At 44.1% G+C, this 22,633-nt stretch overlaps 1 protein-coding gene across 7 annotated transcripts in view; it reads left to right on the top strand.

The window, feature by feature from the left end:
• Positions 1-9,706, top strand: part of EIF4E3 (eukaryotic translation initiation factor 4E family member 3) — a 32,119-nt gene extending 22,413 nt beyond the window's left edge. For all 7 annotated transcript variants that reach the window (XM_027894575.1, XM_027894579.1, XM_027894574.1 and 4 more), the window contains exons 2-7: positions 1,654-1,726; positions 3,704-3,798; positions 4,852-4,912; positions 6,664-6,730; positions 8,831-8,986; positions 9,499-9,706. In XM_027894575.1, coding sequence (XP_027750376.1) covers positions 3,773-3,798; positions 4,852-4,912; positions 6,664-6,730; positions 8,831-8,986; positions 9,499-9,530 — 342 coding nt within the window. In that variant the 5' untranslated portion in view covers positions 1,654-1,726; positions 3,704-3,772 and the 3' untranslated portion in view covers positions 9,531-9,706. The remainder of the gene's footprint in view (positions 1-1,653; positions 1,727-3,703; positions 3,799-4,851; positions 4,913-6,663; positions 6,731-8,830; positions 8,987-9,498) is intronic.
• Positions 9,707-22,633: the final 12,927 nt, after the last annotated feature.

The raw sequence follows: 22,633 nt of genomic DNA, 5'->3' as shown, positions 1-22,633 counted from the left end.
GGTTTTGTATTTTTAAAGTAACTTATGTTGATAGGAGGCTTCAAAAAACCTTCAAAGAGCTATTATTAGACTTTTGAAGATGCGATGATTTTTCAGTAGTTTTGCATATTAAATGTCTTCCTTTACATGAATGTCTAGGGTTTGCCCCAGAGCCTAAATTGTATCTGTAACAACTGAGAGTAACTTCAGTGTTTCCCTGGACATATTTCATGCTGATCAGATGTATCAGGGAGGGTTGCTGAGATCTGGTTTGCTTTTATCCTTTCTTCAGCTGGTACCTGAGCAACAGCTGCATTTTCTTCTGTTTCCTTAAACTTCTTCTGTTGCCTCTGTTTCCAGATTTAGTCATTTTACACATTTTTGTTTCCTCTTCTGAGGCACAATGGGAGGTTGCTTTGTCTTTGATCTTCATTTTTCTTTAGAAATCCCACTTCAGCTTCTGAAGGGAAAAAAATGTTTCCAGTTCTAACAAATTGAATGTGCCTTAGCAATTTTGACCTCATTCCTCCAAAAATTGTGCCTGTGGGATTGTGTGCTGGGAACTGTAAGGTGGGTGTTACGATGCGCTATTAGTGTGGTGACAGGAGCCAAGTGATGTCTGGGGGGCGTGGATGCACCGTCCCATGCCTCAAGCACTGAAGATTCATGCTGAAGGTTATAAATAGAATCATTTAGGGTGGAAAAAGCTTTTCAGAGGATGAGGTGCAGCCGGGAGCAGCTCCAGGTGGGAGCTGGGAATGGTCAGTATGAGGGGGAGCTGGAGAAGCTGAACCATTCCTGGTGTACGAGGGTGTCTGGCACTGAGGCCAACCCAAGGATCTCGTGGCTTTATGGGACGTGCTGGTGGCATAGTGCCAATAGTGGAAGAGCTGCCTGGAGTCATGGAGGCTCCCTGCGTGTGTTGGCTTACATGGCACCTGGCAGGGGAGCTGCCCTTTGGGGCTTGTGCTTCTGCTCAGCCCGTGTGCGCGTCCCATCCATCGGAGGGACCCATGACGGCTGTGACTGGCCCTGGTGAGGGCGGTGCGGGGCTGAGGGAAGGTCCCGCCGCCATCCCTCCGTGATCCCGCATCCCACATCCCGCCATCCCTCCGTGATCCCACATCCCGCCATCCCGCCATCCCTCCGTGATCCCGCATCCCGCCATCCCGCCGCCTGTGCGCCTGCGCCACCTAGCGGCCCGCGCTGAGGGAGCAGCGCGGATTATGCTATTTTTTTTCAAAGTGTGAAGCACCGTGAGTGCCTTAAAACGCTTAAAAAGGGGCTCTGAGGTGTATTAAGAGCAATTAAAAATAATTCCAGAGGATGGCCATGCATTCCCTTTCTGGTAGCCCATCACCTGTGAACAGCTGGGCTCTGAGGGGGGGTGGTGGACCTGAGAGGAGCGCTGTGCTGCTTGGTTTAAAACTCCTAATTCTCCCGTTTAATCAACATATTTTACAAATTACGTGGTAAATATTAACCTATTCACTAGTATATAAGCATTTTTTAACTCCTATCTTTAAATGAATCGTGATAATTGGAGTTGGGCTTCCACTTCGACACGTGAATATTTCAACCTTGCACACATGCGATTCACGTTCCCTCTACATCTCCTTTCTTTCCCTCCTCGATAAAACAGATGTTTTAATTAATCTGTACTTTTTTTTCAAGATCACTTCCTGGTACGACAGCAGCTGAATGTGCATCAAACTTGAAGAAGATTTATACAGTTCAAACAGTGCAGGTAAAGTGTCTGGCTCTGCTACAGGAGCTGCCACACGTTATTAATGCAACTTCACACCTTAAGTTTCGTTTTTCCTCGTAGGATGAATCACAGCTGTGGCTTTGCTTACCTGAGGTGTGAAACGTGAGTTTTGCTGGAGTTGTGTGTGTGTGTTACTGAGTCATTGTTTGAATTTCACTTGGCTTTCCAGACCAGGAAAGGAGGAGGCATAACTGGATTGAACATACTGGATTATTAAATTTTCCTGAGTTTCCACTTGTACCTCTGGATTGTTATACTTGATGTATTTTAATAATATTTCTGCCTTTTTTCCCATGTTTTATTTAACACAGAAATTCATTATATGCAAAGACTAAAAACTACAGGTTGTGGGTGGTTTTTTTTGTCTTTCCTCCTTGAACATGAATAAAAAAAAAAATTAGTTTAGCAAACTGACTTGAATGAAAGTACTCTTACATCGTGGAATACTCACAGTAATGAGAAATTCTGTATGTCTGTGTCATCTGCCAGTGCCTAGCAGTGGGCATCTCTTGCAAGTAAAACTGCATTTCTATTTTAATACCACAGTTACCATGAAGTGTAGCAAATTGGTATTTGTCTCACCTTAATGCTAAGCTGACTCAAGTTCACTAAATCTCTGAAATTCTAAGGTAGTGCCAAACCCTTCTCTTTGAGAAGCACAGCTGTAGTGATCCACTGGAGTTTTAAACAAGGCTTTCATATAATATGATCTTCCTTGACTCCATCACTGTCCTTCATGGCCAGTACCTACTCAATGAGGAATTCCAGCCTTCACCACCTGAAGGATGTTTTCAACCCAAAACCTTCCAATCAAAGTCCCTGGTTCAGGATATAAAGAGCTCTCAAATGTTTCCACAGCAATCTGCCACTGTAGCTCTGCTTCTTCTTCTGTCAGTAGCTTTAGGGTTTGGGCAAACAACCCGGTAAGAATAAAACAAAAGTTGAAACGGGTGTTTTGTAACAAGTTTTTGTATTTTTAGTAGTCTTCCATCTCTCTTCTTGTGACTGGGAAATGGTAATGGCTGGTAGGCAGAGTCACCAAGGGACACAAAATTTTATCACATAGTGTTGCAATCTTTGTTTCTAAAATGGTGCTAATGATTAAGTATTAGATAATACTTAATGTATTAGATAATATTTAACTATTATGTGTAGATAATACTTAATGAGTTGCACTACTAATTAATATTGCATCACCACATGTTGCTGCAACTTAAGTCTTTAAAAATCCTATTCCCAGCTGTTGGATAAAGAAGAACAGGGACTGGGATCTTTTTAGTCATCCCTCCCTGTTGCTCACTGCTGCTTTTGGGTGCCTTTTATCCACCCCAAACACGCATGACAGCTTCTGCTTTTACCAGCACAAACACTGGGAAGTAATCCAATGGTTCCTGGTAAACTTGGATCTTCTGATTTCTGCCCCCTTCCTGTATTAACATGTGCATCTCATGTTCTTTGCATCTGGTTGAAACCTTTCACTTAGACAAAGTAGTTGGGTTGCTGGTTAGGCATTTAGTTCACCAGAATTATTGTTTGTGGTGGCTTTGTAACTCAGGGTAATCACAATGAAGTTTAGGCTAGGCTATTTGATATAAATTTTTTTTTACATACTAGTAAAATACTATGTACTGCTTTGTTCTCACATGCTTAGTCTAACTCTGTTTTTGATTATTTTTATCTCCCTCCCTATTGAAAATGAACTTGATTCTAAAATAATCCAGTTTGACTGCTTCCCTTCTTTCCACCTTCACTTAGACAGAATTGGCTTCTAAAAAAAAAGTAGAAATTAACTTGTAACAAGTTCTTTTCCGAGCATTTTGTTGTAACACAGATGATGCCAGTTCTCTAGGAGAAGGATATATAATTGTTTTACAGAAAGTTAGCAAGGCAGTAAATCTACATGAAACATGCATGTGTTTCTTGTGTTAATGCAACCAATATTTTTTTCTTTTCAAGGATTTTTGGAGTGTCTACAACAACATTCCTCCTGTGACAAATTTGCCTCTGAGATGTAGTTACCATTTAATGCGGGGAGAAAGACGCCCACTCTGGTATGTGTGTTGTTATTAGACATTTCTGGGAATGGGCAGTGGAAGAACCTGAAGGGGAGAAAGGAGACAGGTGTGGGACAGGAATCTTTTTTATGTTTTGTTTTAAGTCTATCAAAGTAATTTTGTATTTTAGGAAAGGGATTGCCAGAAGTTGATCTCATCAGTAACCCATTACCTTTATTAGTAATTTCTGCCAAAGGTATATTGACCAAAATCAGCATTTTCAAATATATACATATATGTAAATTTTTTTTTTTTTTAGACAGAAAACCAAATTCTGAAGTAAGAATTGAGGACCACGGGTTTTTGAAGGTGTCCTCCCAAAATTTCCCAGCTCCTTTCCCCAGCATCTGTCAGGATTGGAGTATCTAAACCCAGTATGAAACCTGTAGAAATTCCCCAGGACCAACGGTCTCCCACCAAAGATGAATTTTAGGTTATTCCTTTAACTTTGCTTTTACAGCGCTTTACCAGGAAAGTTAAAGCCATAATTCAAAATCTTATTGAATGAATTGTGGCAGAATAAACTTGAGGAGCTCATAGGTTTGTCATTGCAAGGCAGTTTAATGGTTATGTCTGCCCCGACCCTGGGCAACTTCAGTCTTTCATTAACATGAGCAAATAATTTCTAGCTGCCACAAAGCTGAAATGAAGTGTTCTTTTGTTAAATTTGATAAATGGGAGGCTAATAAGTTGCTTCTGTGAAAATATGCCAGAGGTTTTCCAAAATAAGAGGTTACCATAGTAAAACAAAAAAATTGTTTTGTGGCTTGTTCCCATACAGTGTGCAGCCACTTCAAAGAGTGTCTGTAGTCAGGGAAAATGTAAGTATTTTCCAAGACACAAAACTTAGGAAAGGGATTAGGTGTTGAGAGATACACTTCATATGAACAATGAAAGAATTATCTGTGATGTCAGAAGTCAGAGTCATGCTCCCTGGAGTTAGTAATTGCATTTCAGATGGGATTTTTCTGGGAAAATTAAACCACAAACATAAGGTTATCTAGATGGGGACTTGAGTGTTTATTTTCACTGATCTATTTCCCATAACAGGGAAGAAGAAAGCAATGCCAAAGGAGGTATATGGAAAATGAAAGTCCCTAAAGAAAGTACGGTATGTTATGTTGACTTCTTACTCAGACCTTGTTTAGTAAGGGAGTTTCTTTAAACTCTATCTGATAAAGCTGTTGTAAAACTTTTTACTTCTGACATCATCCAGCACAACAACCAAACGCTGTTTTGACATCCATAACCTTTTATATACAATGAGCAAAAGTTTCTTTTCCAATAATTCCATATCTCTTGCTTTAGCTAACATTTGGCAACGTGTTATCAAGCAATTGAAAGCTGCAGTGTTTCCATTTGGAAACACGGGAATTTATAATCACCTTTGTTCTTGAGACTGTTTGCTTACAGGCATACAAAGGAAAACAGGAAACCTTTTCCTGATAATCTATACTAATTTATAGCCAGAACCACAATAACACTCTTCAGAAGTCAACACAGCACAGTTTCACTGAAATGCTCCTAAATGCACCCTGTCAAACTCTGTAGGATTCTTTCTGCTTGGTGTGGCTTGTTTGCCCCTGTGATGGCTCTGAGTAGCCTGTGACTTTCTGCAGGCAAACCGGGACCAAGGCATTGTTTCTACCAGTAACTCATGGCTGTGCTCCCACTGCACGGGGCAAGATCTTTCTTCATTCTCTTCTGATCCCTCTTGCACTGGCTGTGACGCTCATCAGACTGTTTAATGAGCCAGCTTAGTGCACTCTGTAGTTGCAAAAAGTCTCCTGTTTTTTTAATTTTTAATTAGAGTGTACGGCCAGGAGGGTTTTTTGATGGGCATAAAATAGAAAAGACAAGAAGGATCATCCCCTTTGGCAACAGTGAGTTGTCAGAGCACCTTGTGTGCATTTTGGGAAATTGCGGTGCTGCTCAGGTTTTTATTCCTCTCCTTTATTTATTTATTTATTTATTTATTTATTTAATTTAAAAGTGTTAAAGATTAGGTCTGTTCAGGCATGTCGTTGTTTGAGCCCTGATGAAATAACTGGGTTTCTCTTTGCATCCCTAATCAAATGCATGTGAGTAACTTCTCCTGTGAACTGCCATGGCGAGGAGATTTGACCTCTTCACACTTGGTGTTTATGTGTGCAAGTGTGCTTCGGATCAGGCCTTTAAACACGAGAAGTGAAGTGTCAGAAAAATGTGACAGCTTTGGAGAAGGCATTAAATGCTGAAAGATGGCACTCAATTTCAGCCAAAAGTTAATTGATTTTTGCCTGTGGGCTTTTTCCCTCTATGTGAGTTGCAGCTTTCCTCCCCTGCAGTCCCAAGTGATCACAAAAGACTCAAATTGTCTTTTTCCTCTTATAATCCAAGGTGTGAAGATTGTCAGAAGTGACAAGTGGTTTGGGGAGCCTGCGTTACTGGGCAGTGAATATAGGGGCCCCAGAGGCCTTGTTTTTCAAGAGGCTGAATGACAGCCCATTTTTGACATGAAGGTACTTTTGATCTCTCAAACTACACACCACATGGCCCCAGCCACTTCTGAAAGGTTTGCTTGAAGGTGAACTTCAGTCAGCTTTCAGTGCCTTGTAAATAACGTAAATAATACCTTTATGCCCGTTTCTCATTTTTTTGGGTTCATTCTTCATCAGATGTGGGCACAGCACCTCCTTGACTGAGATGAACCATCTTGTACAGACCTAACTATTAATTATATAACACAGCATGTACTTGCAATAAATACGCTTTTTTTCCTAGACAACCTCAGAAAGAGAAGACACTCAAAACTAAGCTAGCAAACCCAACTTTTAAATTAAAAAACAATAATACAAAGGTAACTTTTTTCTGCTTCCTTAGGCTGCAGTTTGGAAAGAGCTACTGCTGGCAACTATTGGAGAGCAGTTTACAGATTGTTGCGCAGCAGGTAATGATTGGGGAAAGCGTGACAAATGGAACTGGAATACAGAACATGGTAGCACTGCTAAAAATGGGATGTAGGGCTGGAAAGCCTGTTCATACCTATTGTCGTTAAGAAGAGGACAAGGTATGCTGACTACCTTTGTACAAAAGACTCAAGCTCAACAGCTTGTGTCTGTGGGAAGCCAGCAGGTTTTTCAGTTATTAAACATCTGTCTGTTAGCCGGTATTTAAATGATTAATTTTCATTCCCCAGTATCAGGATTATGGAACACTAAATGGCACTTCCATACAGATTGTTTGCATTGTCACTGTTGGAAGCAGCTAAATTAGATCAATCATAGAATCGCAAAAGGTTTGGGTTGGTAGGGACATTAAAGATCATCTAGTTCTAAACTCCCTACCGAGGGCAGGGACACCTTTCACTAGAGCAGGTTTCCTAGAGCCCCATCCAACCTGGCTTTGGATAGATGCCCCCATTTGCCCTCATAATCCCTCTAGCCAGGAATTGTCAGGGGAAGCACCAGTGCAGACCTGAAGCAGGGGGACACTGCATGGTTTGCCTGTGGTGACATTAAAAGCCCATAGCAGGGCCACAGCACAAACCTGGCTCTCCTCAATCCCAGGTTAGCACTCTAGCCAGAAGCAATATTTTGTTCATTGCTTAAAAATACTGCTCAGGTCAAGGTAATGTTTGATGTAATTGAATTTACATAAATATTCCAAAAGTACTTTGCTGGTTTACTGGAAAACGGGCATTAATCATCCAGAAGCTCACATATTATTTTGGTCAGAGGTAATAATTTAATGAAGTCCCTTTCAGAATAAATATCTTCTCTAGGCTTGCAGGGTTCCTTGCAAGCAAAGGAACTCTGTGAAGGGACTCTGAACACCAGCTGGATTAAAAGAGATAACCAAAGGCAACTTCCTAGTCATGAGAAGCAAGTACAAGTCTGACCATTTAATTCATTAAGGTTCTGTTAAAGAATAGTTTCTTGCTTCTGGGTGAAGCAAACAATGAACTTGCTGACTAAACTAACTCTTCAATTCAAATGGCACTTCTCCATCATTTCTTTTGACCGTATTTACTTCTCTCCTAAGCATGAATATCTGACTAAACCAGCTGTTACAGTGGCTGTGAATATCCTGTTAGGAGTGTCCCTTCACTGCTCTATCATCCATCCCATAAAAAAGAATTGCATTACTCAGGTTCACAGAGCAGTTCAGCAAAGACCTTCCAAATGGTGTCTCTCACACCATTTATACACTGATAGGGTTGACTTGGGGTCACTTTATGACACTCTGCTGCCTACAGAGGTAGTTTTTCCCCTTGTCCATGTGCTTTTGACACCATCTTTGTGTTATCATTGCTGACCCCTCCCTTAGGATGCATGGGAAAGCTGTGCCATGGAGCTCACAGCTGGAGGCACCCACTGCTCATAGTGGAAAGCTGTGGCTTGGCCTTTGAGCTCTCCATAAAGCTAAATCCTGAGAATTTCACACCAAAAAGGGCTTTTTCAGTAAAACACAGAGTTACCAGCACTGGCAGCATCAGCCTGACTGCGGCTTTATTAATTTCTTTTTTTTTTTTTTCCCTTTTTTTCTGTTGCTGTCCTGACAAAATGTAAAGGAAAAAGGCAACAAAGTCTGGAAAAGCTGGTGTCTGATCTCCACCAGTACTGTTCCTGGGGTTTTAGTTGTTTCGCCCTCATCCTCACATTTTTGCTTGTAGGCATTATGGTAGGAAAATTATCTTTAGTAGTTCATCTTGCTGACCTTACTGAAGGGAGCCTTGCGATTCCTTTCTAATCAAGTATAAGAGGGGTAATAGCAAAGATGAATAATCCTATGGCACTTCATAAAAAACACTATGAGGTAATATTTCCAATAGCTTCTATAAACACAGTGGTTCTTTCTGGTAACTATTTTGTCTGGTTTGAACATTGGTATTTTCCTCACTGGAGATTGCTCTTTTTTTCTTTTTTTTTTTTCATGTCTTCATTTTTTTTTCCCCAGCTTTTGGGCACTGTTTCATAATACATAAGTAGCAAATTAGACATGTCTCACTTTTAAAATATTCCTTAATGATTCTTCCCCTTCTCTGCAGAAGATGAAGTAATAGGGGTTAGTGTCAGCGTTCGGGACCGTGAAGATGTTGTGCAAGTCTGGAACGTGAATGCCTCTTCAGCAAGTGAAGCAAAGGTTCTAGAAAAGATTCATGAACTTCTGCCACACACATCTTTTAAAGCCGTCTTCTATAAACGTGAGTGTTTTGTACTGTTAATTTCCACCTTCATTAGAAAAACAAGATGCTGGGAGGGTATTTCCATGGGAATATCCTGCCTGATTCATCATTAATCACTTAGGAACGTAGCATCTGTCATTGCATTAAAATTATGTCCCTTCAATGTAAAAGTTAGCTATCATTCAAAAGATATTTTTAATTTAATCGTAGAATATATTTGGTTTCATGTTTAATATGCCTGAGTCATAAAACAAGTGAGACAAATCTCTTGATAACTCTCAAGGCTACATGCTGTTCAATTTAAGGATTAATTTAGAAGGAACCATTTACAATCAGGATTTTAAGGGATCTCATATTTTAGTATCTCTATAAATGTATTATCAGAATAGTGTATTCCCAAAGATCACTTGTTGGCATGTTGTGTCTTCCTTGACTGATTTATACATTGCTATCTTGTGGTTTTTTTCATCTTTTCCTTGACATAGTTTACATATTCTTTTATTCTTTTTTTCCCCTTCTCTCTTCCCTAGCCCACAGAGAGCATCGTGCTTTCGAAGGCTGACACGGAAAGCATTAAGTGCAGTGTGTGCCAGGCTCATTTGCTGTTCTTTGGTGCTTTGAGGTGGTCTGGACCAGGAGGAGGATGGTGCAAGCCCTGCAGAAGAGCTACAGGCAGTTGGTCCCTCTGAGTTTCTGACATTTCAAGCTGGGCTGTTGCTGTTGAAAATGAAGAAAAGCAAATGCGCAATTCATTACTTCATGCTGAGTTGGCGTTTTTAATTCTTCATTGTTTCTTTAAGAAGATATTTTGTCCACTTGTTTTTTTTCAACCTGATTCTATATTCCCATTTCATTAAGGTAGCAGGCTTTCTTTCCTTCTGTACTGTGCTTAGTGAAGAGCAAACATGCACTGAGATGTGCTTTACATAGAGGAATGCTGGCTCGGGGAAATGTGTTTTCAATTTTCACTTTGAGACATTCCTATCATGTTAAGAATTACCCACTGATTTTGTCCCGAGAGAGAAAGAAATTGCACTGCATTTATTCTAATATTCTAATATTCAGTGTAATCTGGTTGTGCTCTGACAACAACACACATACTGTAAATGTAAATAGAAAAGGGTTCATTAAATTATATGCATTGTATTGGGACTAAACCTCTGTGGGATGATGTTAATATCTTTTAATTGTACTGATTTCAGAAGAACCCTTGTTCAGGCTAGGATGAGAATTTTTTTGGTAGAAAAACCTGCAAACTCCACCCCATCTTATTTAAGAAGTGATGGGGTGTTTATGTTTTCATATTGTATGCTTTCTTGTGGTACATTCCTGTACTTCCATGAAGAAGTATAGTGAATAATTTCTAATGTGTTTGACAAACTGGATCCATCCCTTCCACTTCCAGGAGTACTTCAGGCCCATGTCTGCACCCACTGGGTCAGTGTCAGAATTGCTGCTGACTTTGGTGCTAAGGAAGAGGCTCCATCGTCCGTAGTTTCAAGCCATCAAGACTTCCTAAGTGACCTTTATAAAACAAACAAAAAAATACCAAAAAGAAATAGATTCTGTGTTGCAGCAAGAATAGAAATATAAACAGCGTTAACCTTTAAATGTTTGTCTGCATTAACTATTTGAAGTGCTTTAATATACTACCAAAGATTGATTTAGTTCCTGTTACAAGAAGCTACAGGGTAGAGATGAACATACTCTCCACTGAGCACTCCTTCCTCGTTTAGAGGTTTATGTTTGGCAGCTGTTCAAGTTGCACTGATTTCCACATACTAAGGAGACAACCATAAAAACCAAATAAATTTAAAAATAAATATCACACATTTGAGGTTTTTTTTTTTTTTTTTTTACAACTTGTATTTACAACTTTAACTTGTATTTATGAACTGTGCAGTTAATGAGCATTATCAATTAAACACATTTTCAAAAGTCCAAATGTCTTGCTTTTGTAACTGCTTTCTGAGATGAAATGTTACTGGTCTTGTTTTCTCAAACCTGTGTATTTTTCAGTAAAACTCTCTTAATAGCTATCTGGCTTGTTCATAGATTGAGTTGTTGTTTTTTTTAAAATGAAAAAGTATGGAGTGCCAGCAGATACTTGCAGGTGGGACGTACATGGACAGCCTCCAGGCCTGTGAGATGGAGAGGAAAAGTGACTTCAGAGAAGAGAGGGGTAGAGCACATTGAGGAAAAATGTTTGTAACAGCTTGATGAGCAAGATTTCTCACTTGAAATACTTCCCTGTCTTTGGAGGAAATGTGAGTGGAATACCAATGGAGAATTAATCACACACCTCTTCCTCCTCTTTGTTTTACTTTTGGAAACATGCCAGACTCTCTTACCTCTTCCCCAGGTTTGTTTTCAGCATGGATGTTGATTTCGGTAGAGCTGCGTCTGCTAGCAGGAATGGCTGAGCTGGTGATGTCACTGGAACTTGCTAATTTAAGGTATTATTTTATTCATCCTATTGAAGGAAATTATTTTCGTGTTGTTGCCTTGTGTGCCCCTTTAATATTAAAGACCTCTCTGTTTCAGCGTTGGGTAGAGACTGAGAGAGACTTCATTCTACCTGTAGAATGCTAAAGTCCACATTACAAACTGTTGTCAATTTTTCATTGGTCTAAATCCCTAGTCTATAAAATCATGGATTTTTTTTTTCCATATGGCTTAATTCTGATGATAGTTATTATTACTTAGAATCAGGGTTGATGGATATGTTCTTGACTAAAATTCAGCGTATCATATGCCACAATCCAAAATCAGAATTGGATCAGACTGGGTAGGGCAAGTTCACAGGAACATGAAAAATTGCATATTGGTATTTTGCAACCATTGATTTAAAGACTTTGTAGAATTTTTAAACTGTCCTTTCATCCCTGCATCTGTAGGGATGTATTTATTCCAAATGATGCTGAACAGTTAATAGTTTTACTCTTTTAAATATTTATTATTTTCACCTGGAGATTTGCTTTATTGAACTTCATTAAATGAAGCCCCCACTTCTAAATTGTTTAAATGGAAATCAAAGAAGTGCCTATAACTTCCTGTCAAAATTAATTTCTGCTGGCATTTCAATGTAAAATTAACTTTCACGGTGACAGACAGTAAAAAAACTCCACGAATTAGCCGAATGAAAGAAACTTGCTTCCCTCTTGGGGTGGGAACAAGCCCTGGCTGATCCCTCCCACGCTGGGATGGTGCCCTTGGGCTCTATCCAGAAAGGCTGAATCTTTTCACATAGCTGGAACACTGTTTTTTGTGAATTTTATAGGAACTTCATATCCTTGATGCACCTGTCCTGCCCCCCTGGGTCTGCTGGGTGTGGAGTTACGGTCACATGGGGATTGTTCTCTGTGCCAGGTGAGATGAGAGGTAAGAGGAGAGCCCTGCTGGGGTTTGGAAATGTTTGTAGCACCTCGTAAAAGCTGGGGAAAGTTTTGATGCCGTGTGGTGGTAAGTGGAGGATGGTGGGGAACTGGCTGAAGGGGAGCTGGTGGCCTCTTGCACAGGCACAGACTGTGAGGAGGGAGGAAGGGAAGGAGCCTGGGGATGCAGCCCAGGGATGCAGTGGGAGTGCCAGCCCTGGGGACAGAGGAGCTGCTGGCTGGGCTATGGCCGAAGCCACCTGGGAAAACAGCACCAGGAGGGAGAGCTGTGGAATAAACAGCTTTTTGCTTCTGAGTACAACACTTGCACTGGTCTGCACCTTCTAAGGGCTGAGGACAGTTGCTGGCAGAAGGCAGGGCCAAGCTCTGATGCTCCCCCCACCTTTGGGGGCATCTCTAGTAGCTCTCTGGGGCTCCCCAGGCTGCAACACAGTGGCTGCTAGAGGGATTAGTTGGGAATTTCACTTAACAGGGATGAAGGGCTGTCTTCTGGGGCTGGCTAATTAACAGGATTCTACTCTGGTAATTAAATAGCAGTTTGTTGAACACAACTTAGTTGATGAAATCTTTGGAAAAACATAACAATTAGCAGGCAAGGAATGGCAGCTTTGCCTCAAAAGCCTGTCCCCAGTCAGTTGCTGGTGTGATTTTAACCTTTCATTCCCCAGCAGAGATTGTGTTAACTATGAATTTTTTTGTGTTTTGTGCTGTCCCTGGACAGCTTGTTCACCCTCTGCTGTCACAGCAGCTGGTTCCTCCAGGGCTTTATCTCAGCTGCAGGGGCTTGAGATGTGCCACATGTTGCTTTTTCAGAACACTCTCTGGTGCTGCCTTCTTAAAAGCCAGCGCTGGAGGACAGGAGTGTTTCCACCAAAACAAAAGAATATTTTTATTTTCTTCCTATGGCAGATTGACCAGAGGGGATGAAGTTTAGGAATTGTCTTAAAACATAAACCTGACAGAAGAAAATTGCTGATCCTGCACAGCTTATATAAACCTTCTCATCACACACACACATGGAAGGGAGGTGCTTTCAGATGGAAACCGTTCCTGCCTTCATCTCTCCACTCCTCCCTCTCCTGTAATGATTCTCTTAGGACAAGAGGATGAGGAAATTAGATTAGACAAACAGTGGGAGATTCGAAGGTTTGCTATAAAAGCCACCTCCAATCTTCACTACACTTTGACAGCTCTCAATTTCTTAATTTGACAAGTTAATGAAGGCTGTATTATTTCCAAAGCCGTACATACTGCACTGCCAGGGAAGGGGGGGGCTGTGCTCTGCACCAGGACTACCCATCCCAGCACCTTCTTCCCTTGGAGGCTGCAAAGAGCATCCCTGGAGGGGGGTGGTGTGTGCTGGAGCTTGGGGCAGCTGCTGGTGTTTGGAGCTGCAGGGTTCTCAAAGATGCTCCTGTGCCAGGAGTCAAGTGGCCCTGCCCCGGGTGTGCGTGTCATCTCCGAGAAGCTGTGCTGCAGCTTTTGACCTCCTGGTGTTTGGCTTGGCTGGGCAGCGCATTGTTTGCTTCCACTCTCCCCGAGGCTGTGCAGACAGTGGAATGGGCCGGCTGAGCCAGCCAAGCTAAATACAGCAGGAGACATCCTGCTCACACCTCACAGGCACGCATTCCTGGGGCAGGCCAGTGGGCATCCATGCACCTGCGTGGCGCTGAATCCAGCCTGCTGATCTGCTCTGAGTCATGGGATGGGAAAAAGGGCTTTAAATGTGGTGGGGAAACTACCAGCTGCTGGGAAGAGAGTCAGTGGGCAGTGCAGCACCTCTGGAGTGGTCCCAGTGTGTCCCTGCGCAGCAGTGAGGCCAGGAGCAGAGTTTCAGATTTTACTGATCCCTCTCCAAACTGCCTGTTCCAAGTCCAGTGCCCACGATGTGCTTACTCTTGTGGAGGAACTGGGAGAGAACTGAATCCATCAGTGCCCTGAGGCTCCATAAATAAGCACATCCAAGCAGGCTGGAAGCGGAGAGCAAAGTCAGCATCATTTATCATATGAGGGGGCCTGGAGTATGTTCCAGCTCCTAATGAGTAAGGGAGAGCAGTGTTATGAACAGGCATGGGATGAACCCCCTTCTTTTTGGATCACGATTCTGTGTAATAAACATGCAAGACAACTTGTATAAAATAGTGAGGATTCTTTCCTAGAGAAGTCATTTAAAGCTATATTTGCACATAAGGGAACTGTTCGGAGGAACGTTTTGTAGTTACATTTCCATACAAGTGTGCAAAGAGAAAACAACACAGTCAGCAAGTGATGGATGGGACATGTAATCCTGTGCCACGCTTTGCCCTTCCTGGGCTCATTACTGTATTCCATGGCCTTCCATCGCACCAGGGAAGCACCCACTCTGGCATCCTGCACCCCTGCCTCCCCCTGCAGCTGTCAAAGCCATGGGGTGGATCACACAGTAAATCCAATCAAAGGTAGAAGGGATTTTTCCTGTGTGTTTTTTGGTCACAATACAGTGGGTTTAGAGTAGGAAAATCCTGACCCAAATGCATTAGCACTGCTGGCTCTTAGCAACCTTTCAAAATAATATTTGCCTGTAAAAGAAGAAGGTGGCCTGCTAGGTAAAGTGGGAAATGATCTTGCATTTTTTTCACTTTGGGATAATTTGGGGGGGAGGGGGATGGGACTTTTTTGTTTTGTTTGTGTTCAGTATTTCCCAGCCACCTCATTAGTTGTTCTCTACATCTACACCCTGCAGCAGTTGGCAGCACCACTCTTCTGGCTGTGTGGTGAGGGGTCACCAAGTGGCTCTCCTGGAGGTTTTTCCTGCAGGACACCCGACCATAGGAGCCCAGGCAGCCCCTCTCCATGTTTCCAGAGACAATCTCCCACTCTGGAGTCAAGCCAGTGACGAAAGTGATGTGAGTATCCTCATTGCCTTCACCTCCATCCTTCATTGCTCCTTTTTCACCTTTTCTGGCTGCTCACAGCCTGTGTCCCCCAAGCACCTCTCCCTCCTTCACACATTTCTCGAGTCAGCCTGAAGTCTGCAAAAGGCAGGTACCATCTTCACATGAAACCTCTGCTGATGGCTGTGCCACCCTGCCACTCTCTGGGTAAACCTCTCAGCTTGCTTTGGAGATTCAAGTCCTACCAGACCCACAGTCTTGAGAGAGTCAAAGCCAGATCAGAGGGATGGATGAAGCAGAGGAGGCTGAACCCTTCCTCTGCGACGTGGAAGTACCTGCCAGGGAGCTTCAAGGGCAGGGCAGGTGCTGCACCTCCTTCTTTCTAATATTTCCCCTTGTTGTTTTTATCAGATATAGGCCCCTGAGCAGGATGGAGCTCTTGGTGTTTGGAACCCCCATGGGCATCTACTGCTGGAAGCTTCTGAGAGCGGTGAGGAGGTGGGAATGGTTGCAATGGTTTTACTGTTCAAAGCCTGCAATGGCTTCCAGACTTAAGCACATTTTTTATCTTCTCTTTTTCTCTTTGTTGACATGAAAGAGCCATTAGGGATGGTCTGGAATATGGCAGACACACGTTTGTGTAGTGTTACCATTTATGTGGCAGCAGGCTGGGCTGGAAATCTGATCATCTTCTAAGAAAATTAATTATCTGTGCTGCTTGTGCTCAATCTCAGAGCTTTTTTTTAAACCTCTTAAGTTTTGGACATAGTTTTTAGTTACCAAAAATTTTTATTAAACGTTTTGGGTTTTTTGAAGGGTTTATAAATTTAAAACTTCAACAGCTCAACGAGGAAACACCTGCTAAGAGTTGAAAGCAAGTGGATCTCCTGTAAGAGGCTGGCACTGGAGCTGCCATGAGATGGCACTGCGACACCAGGCATGGAGCTGAGCCACTCCATCCTGCCGGGTGTGCAGGGAAGCACCCTCCTGGAGGGAGAAAAAATGCCAAGAGAGAAGGGACTTATGTAAGGATAATTCTGCTATTAGTCAGGGGGATCTGTCACGGAGCCGTGTCTGGACTGGACTTTTCCTGCTTACACAAAGCACATAATGCTGTAGGAATTCATGTATAAACAGTGCAAATAAGAGGGGAGGGTGGCTAAATTATGAAGAGCAGTAAGGAAATAGATTTTTCTTTACCTGTTGATGGAAAATTCATAAAGCCTTTGATTTCTGGGGGATTTCTGAACATAACTGCACGTTAAAAATAGTCATGGTATAACTTTCTTTGAGCACACACAAAGTTTAAAGCAAGCTGTAGGAACAGGGAGAAGTTGTAATTAGAAATACTAAACCATGGAGGGAACTTTTATATGCTGCAAGAGGCTTCTTCCCTCTCTTAAACTGAATGGAATAGCTGCCTTTTCCTCTTTTCTCCTCACCTAGACATGAGCTGGTTTTGGTGTTAAGACAGGGCCTTGTCTGGGTCTGACTCTTGGAAGGTAAACAGCAGCACATCAAATGCATCTCTGCGCTCAAAAAGTAAGAGTGGGATGAGTCTCCTACAGCACTGACAAGGTCGGGAGTAATTCTGGAAGAAACCAGCAAAACCCGTACAGGTGAGCGTGCTGGGGGTGGTGATGCCCTTCTCCTGCCACACAGCACGAGCAGGGCTTCATAACTGGAACCAGCAGTGGGATTTTTCCCTGCAGATGTGTTAAACCACCACTGTTAGCTGCTGGTGTTAATTGCCCTCTGTGTCCCTGTACCTTACACAACGTGGCAATGCCACCCCAAAACATCTGCCAAGGGGTGCTCACACAAACCACCCTAAGGACCCGTGTTTCCTGGGCTGCAGAGAGGAGAAGTGCTTTGGTAAGGAGTAGCCTGGTACTGGGGTCAGCTTGTCAGCAGAGAAGCTATTTCAGGGCTGTAACAGGTTGCAGAAATGCACCTGAGCTCAGAGACTTCACTGCTGCCTCTGCTGATTGATTGGGGTCTGCTTTTCCCAGGCATGGTGACCTGCGTTATCCCTGCCCGTTACATAAAACACAACAAACAAAAGCAGCCTCTTGTACTTGACCCACATTTCTCCGAAGTCCCTTTTTCTTCCCTTTCTTTTCCTCCCCACCAACACCTGCATTTCACTCCAGCCAAAGAGCAGAGACAGGACATCTCTCCTTTCTATGCCGCTCTGAGCCCAGCAGGCAGCCACCCCTCCTGGCACTGCTTCCTGTGCAGTGTGTTAGGGTTGGGCTTTTTTATTTCAAAAGCAAAGAACTAAGTTTTTAAGGGTGTTTTTCTGAATGGGTCTTTGGGGAATAACTGCTGTTTATGCTACTTCAAAGAAGTCCCCAGCACACTTAGCTATACCCTCAGAGGACTGTGCCTGTTAAAAAAATATGCTGGCTTAAGCATCCTGTGAGTAATACAGACTTTGAGTGATGGTACTTAGTGCAAATGGGCCAATGATCACATGCCTGAACCTCCTAAAGCCATTGAGGAGATTTTTGCACCAATTGCAGCCTATTCATCAAAATAAGATGCCAATAAGTAAAGCATTACAACGCTTTCAGAGGGGAGTGTGCGGAGGAAAGTAGGGAAATTCTGCCCCCAAATGGATATTCAATCTTATGACAAGGATTGTGTATTAAAAAAAGGGGAATGCCTTGGCTCCTGGCCATACTGCAATCCTAGGGATAATGCTTTATCTCCGTTATCTTTCAGCTGCTTTCCTGCCTCCACTGCATGTGGACATCAGAACATCGTAACTCACGGCTGGCTGGTCAGGATCTATTTCACAAGATTGTCCTCTAAAAATGGTGTCCAGGATGCTGCAAGAACCGACCCGGGGCTGTGAGGGCTGAGGGAACACTCTGGGATGTCTGAATTTACCTTTGAGGTTGGTTGCCTTGGATGTTTGCATTTAGGGATAACAAGGAGCAGGGTGAGAGAAGCCAAAGGTGCATCAGGAGTACCTCCTACTTGCATGGCTGTGAGCAGCATCATCCAGCCCAGTCCTTCCCAGGATATGCTGGTGTTGTGCAGTGCTCTGGTGAATGGATTAGCTATTTCTCCCCTCCTTTCCATACAAGCCTCCAGCCATGGGCCTGGCCTGGGCTTGTGGTGTTTGCTTGTGCAGTGCACCCCGAGGGGTCTGCTGGGGCTGCCTGATGCTGCAGGGAGCTGAGGGTGTCACTGAGAGTGAGGGGACCCACAGCTCAGACCTGTTACAGCCAACCAATAGTAAATCATTTTTTAGACTGCAGGTTTTTTTGGTGTCTGCACCCTGAGCTCCTGAGTTCAAGTCTTACAGCTTTTTCTTCATGACTCTAAGGATGCAGCAGGTACTCCTCCTATTTTCACCACCTCCTTGTGTATTTTTAAAGTGAAGCCAAGAGCCTTGCCTGTCTGACCCCAGGACACGTGCTTTAAGGAGCCATTTCCCTACAGTGAAGCTTGCAGGAGCTGGAAGCACTGTGGTGGTAAGTCATGGAGTTGGGATTCACCTGTGAGAGACCTCTGGCTGCTGTAGTCATTCCACTGAGGAGCTTATCCTGCTGTGCAAAGGACAGGTGTTGAAGGGCCACCAAGAGGGCACATCTGTCACAGGGGGGGCCTGGGTACCCTTAGGTGCCAATGGCAGGGAGATGTCTTACAGGCCGTGATTGCAGGGATGTGTGTGAGGACACCAAACAATCCCACAAGGCTTTTGGATGGGAGGGCAGGAGTGCAGGGAGGCTCTTCCCTGCTCCAGACTGCTTCCATCCCAGTCAGCTCTGTCCCTGCTGCCTTGCACCCAGCCGGTGTGCATGGGTTTGTGTTTAAACCATTACAAATGCAAATCATCCTTCTCAATTACAAAAGCCTGTTCGAACTGGCATCTTTGAAGGAAACTCTGAAAGAGCTCCTGGCAGGGCTCTTCTTCAAATATTTGGAAGCTTTGCTTAAGTCTCCTGTAACAAAGACAGGCACAACCTCCTGCTCTACGCCACCCTCCCTCCCACAAAGCCAAGTGCTCTGCCAGTGAGTGCACACCAAGAGACTGTCACTGTTTGAATGGTGACTGGGTGACACGAGGGGTGGCACTGGATGGAGATGCCAGCTGGGACAATAGCAAGGCTGTGGCAGACCTGCGGAGTGGCACCTTGGGAAACATCATCTTTGCTTCAGCACCTGAGCTTCCCTCCTGATTTTCCTCCTTTTGCCCTGCTGCAGTGGCCCAAATTTGTTATCCTTATTTTCTACCACAGCCACTCTCAGGTAGATAATTCTGCAGTGAAGATGTCCCAGGGCAATGAGCTGTGGTCCTGCTGGGCACTTGTGCCAAAAGGATGTGTGTGAGGCACTTGGAGAGCACATCACCAGGCTGGATTGGAACAGGTGGAAGTGAAGTGAGTGGTTAAATAAATGGGGGGGTCCCCCTGCACACAATGTGACAGTACTTCCAAAACAATGGAACGTCCTATTTCAGATTTGGTATCTCTTATCAACTGAGATTGAAGGTATCGATCAGGTTGATTGCTGGGGACAATCAGAAAGCGGAAGGGTAATTGACTGTCATGTCCCTCATTGATTGGGCACCACAGTTCACAGCAGCCAACAGTATTTTCAAGCACTTTGCAGCATCTCCTTTAACAAAGAAATACAGACTTTAAGTAACAAAGTGACTTATGTGCGCTGCCATTTAGAGGGTGGGTGAGGACATTCTTAGCCAACATGTCCTGGATTAACCAAACTGAAAGGTGTCACCAGGCGTGCTGGGGCAGGAAAGCATGGATTTCTGTTTGCACATGAGTCACCATGAACCCACATGATGCTGTGGGACCATCCCACTCCTTGGTGCTCGGCTGTAGCAGATATTAACAGAGGCCTCCGAGACAGCAAAGGCACTGCACGTGGGCCACGGGCCAGGAGAGTATAACCTCCACTCCCTAGGTTGTTTGAAATGTTAAAGCAACAAATATTTTATACCATGGGTTCTACTGGGGCTCGCTAGCAGCTGATCCAGAAAAAAACTGTCCTGGGAGAGGAGCAAACTGGGAAACATCCCAAGTTGTTGCAATCAAATCCACAAAAAAGCTCATATAAAAATTTTACATATAATCAGAGGGATGGAAAAATTACCTTATTCCCTGCTGTGCACTTCAGATTAATATAGCCAAACATTATTCAATCCTAATACTTATGGTGACCATGAAACCTCTTCCTGTACTTACTAGGAACAGGCAGATAAAATGGCTTTTCTTCTGGAGGATATGTGTCTGCTATTGGTTTTTAGCAATCTGTTCTACCTGACATTTCTGCTCATCACTTGCAAGCCCTTTTGGGTAGGGACTTCTCCCTGTCAGTAGAGGCCCAGTGAGATGAATGGGATTTAGTTGTTCAATGAGATTCTAGTACCCAAATACCTTAGTGAACCTGACTGTGGAGTGGGTTAAGGGATGAAGGTCCCACTCCTGACTCCACAAAACCTAGGACTGGTTGCATTCCAGTCATGGCTAAAACAAAGCAGACTGCAGAGTGCCAGGTTACTGTACATGCCCATTTCCCCAGGCATTTCCCACCTGACCATTGTGTACAGGCCCATTTGGAGGCTTTTGTGTGTTTGTCTCAGATTTCCCAATGTCTGGCAGCCTGCTGGGAGCTGCCAGATGTCCAGAGATGCTGACCTCGCCTGCTAAGCATGCAGGAGCTCTTCCATTGCAGGCTCAAAGCAAGCCCAGTGCCTCCAGCACCACAGGGCTGGCCATGCACGTGGTGTCTGGTCCTTTGAAGGGTGTGTAGGAAGCCCAGGAGGTGCCAGGGATTCTGCCTACAGCCCATCCCAGCTGTACAGCCAGCTTCAGTCAGTGTGGTGCATCCTCAAGTCCTTGTCCTGGTGCACAGCACTATTTGTTCAAGCCATTTTGGTTTCAGGAGCAATACATTGGTGGGAAAATACGTGCCAGAAGAAGCGAATGGGTTTTGTGAATGTGCATAAAGCGTGGAGGCCACTCCAATGGATCTGTGTGGGTGTGTATCCTCTGTTCCTTGAGCACTTGCTCCAAGCCCCAAAGCTGGCTTCTTGTTACAAATGGCACTTAATGAGCTGCCCTCGGCTTCACCCAGGTTTCTAATTTATTTCCTTTCCAGCTTTCAGGTGGTCAAGCCCCGTTTTGGTGAGTTTTGGGCACTTCTCACCCACTGCCGCTGCTCAGCTGAGCCAAGACGTTCCTCACCTTGGGCTTTGATCTGTTAAACAGCTCAGCCCAACCTGCTTTTGGTTTGCTTTGTCTTGACCTTTGGGTGCTGCTGGTGAACCGAAACCTCCATCGCTCGTGTCGCGGGCCGTGGGCAGGGCTGAGTGGGGAACTCACCAAAGCCACCGAAATTTCAGAGCGCCGGGCGGCAGCCCCGTGGGCATCGCTCATGAGTCAGCCCCGCCGCGGGCCCCCGGGGCGCCTGAGGAGGTTTCTCATCCCACCCAAGTTTCCTTTCCTGGGAAGCAGGGTGGCCGTGCTGGGGTGTGTGGGCTGAGCGAGCTCCCAGAGAGTCAAACCCAAACTGAGCTGACGGAATAGCTGTAGTCTCAAGCATCCAGAGCAAAACCTCCTGTGCTGGAGGCTTAAAGTGCTGATTACACAGAGCTGGCTGGCCCTGGGGTTACAGTTGAGGTGCTGGCTCAGACCACGGTTAAATGTGCAAGAGAAACAGAAAAAATGCTGTGCTAGGTGGGGGTCAATGCATCGGTAACTTTGAGAGAGGCAAAGCTTACAAACAGCAGCCATGTGCTGCTTACTCCCCCTCAAAGTTTGCTGTTAATCCCAGCAATCCCATACTGGTGGGTTTATGGAACTGTCAGACTGGGATCCCCTCTGACCCCTCTTAAAATAACTTGTGTGAGGGCTCCACACACACTTCTAGTGAGCAACTTCTTTCTTCCCTTTGCATCTGCTGGAGAGAGGATGGCAAGGAGGAAGAGGAAGGTTGGCTGAACTGGCAGTCAGCACTTAAGGACAAAAGAATAAAAACTTCAAATGCCACACAAGTAATTTGCACAAAATAAGCAGCATTTCTCCTCAGCGAGTGGATATGTTGCAGGAATGTACGGCAGGACAAGCAGGGCGAACGCATGTCACAGTGAAACAAGAGTTAACCAACATCAAATCATCCCTGTGATGGATCATTAAGGATGTGGAGTCTAAACGTGCAGTAAGATTACAGCATCGTGCAGATGTTCCTGTACCGGCGGCTTATTTTGCATATTGCAAAGCACATAGATAATTCCTGGTAGCAAAAGACTAACCCATCCCACAGTGAATGCACATTTGGATTGCTGGACAAGGTGAGTTTTGTGGGGTGGGAAGGACTGAGCTGAACTGCTGCTGCCTGGGATTACAGCTGCCTTCAGCCCA

Source organism: Empidonax traillii, unplaced genomic scaffold, assembly GCF_003031625.1.
Source record: "Empidonax traillii isolate 1590-97213 ecotype Southwest subspecies unplaced genomic scaffold, ASM303162v1 scaffold433:size1479616, whole genome shotgun sequence".
Taxonomy (NCBI): Eukaryota; Metazoa; Chordata; class Aves; order Passeriformes; family Tyrannidae; genus Empidonax; species Empidonax traillii.
The sequence above is the reverse complement of the archived record's forward strand: the minus strand, read 5'-3'. Positions and strand labels throughout refer to the sequence as shown.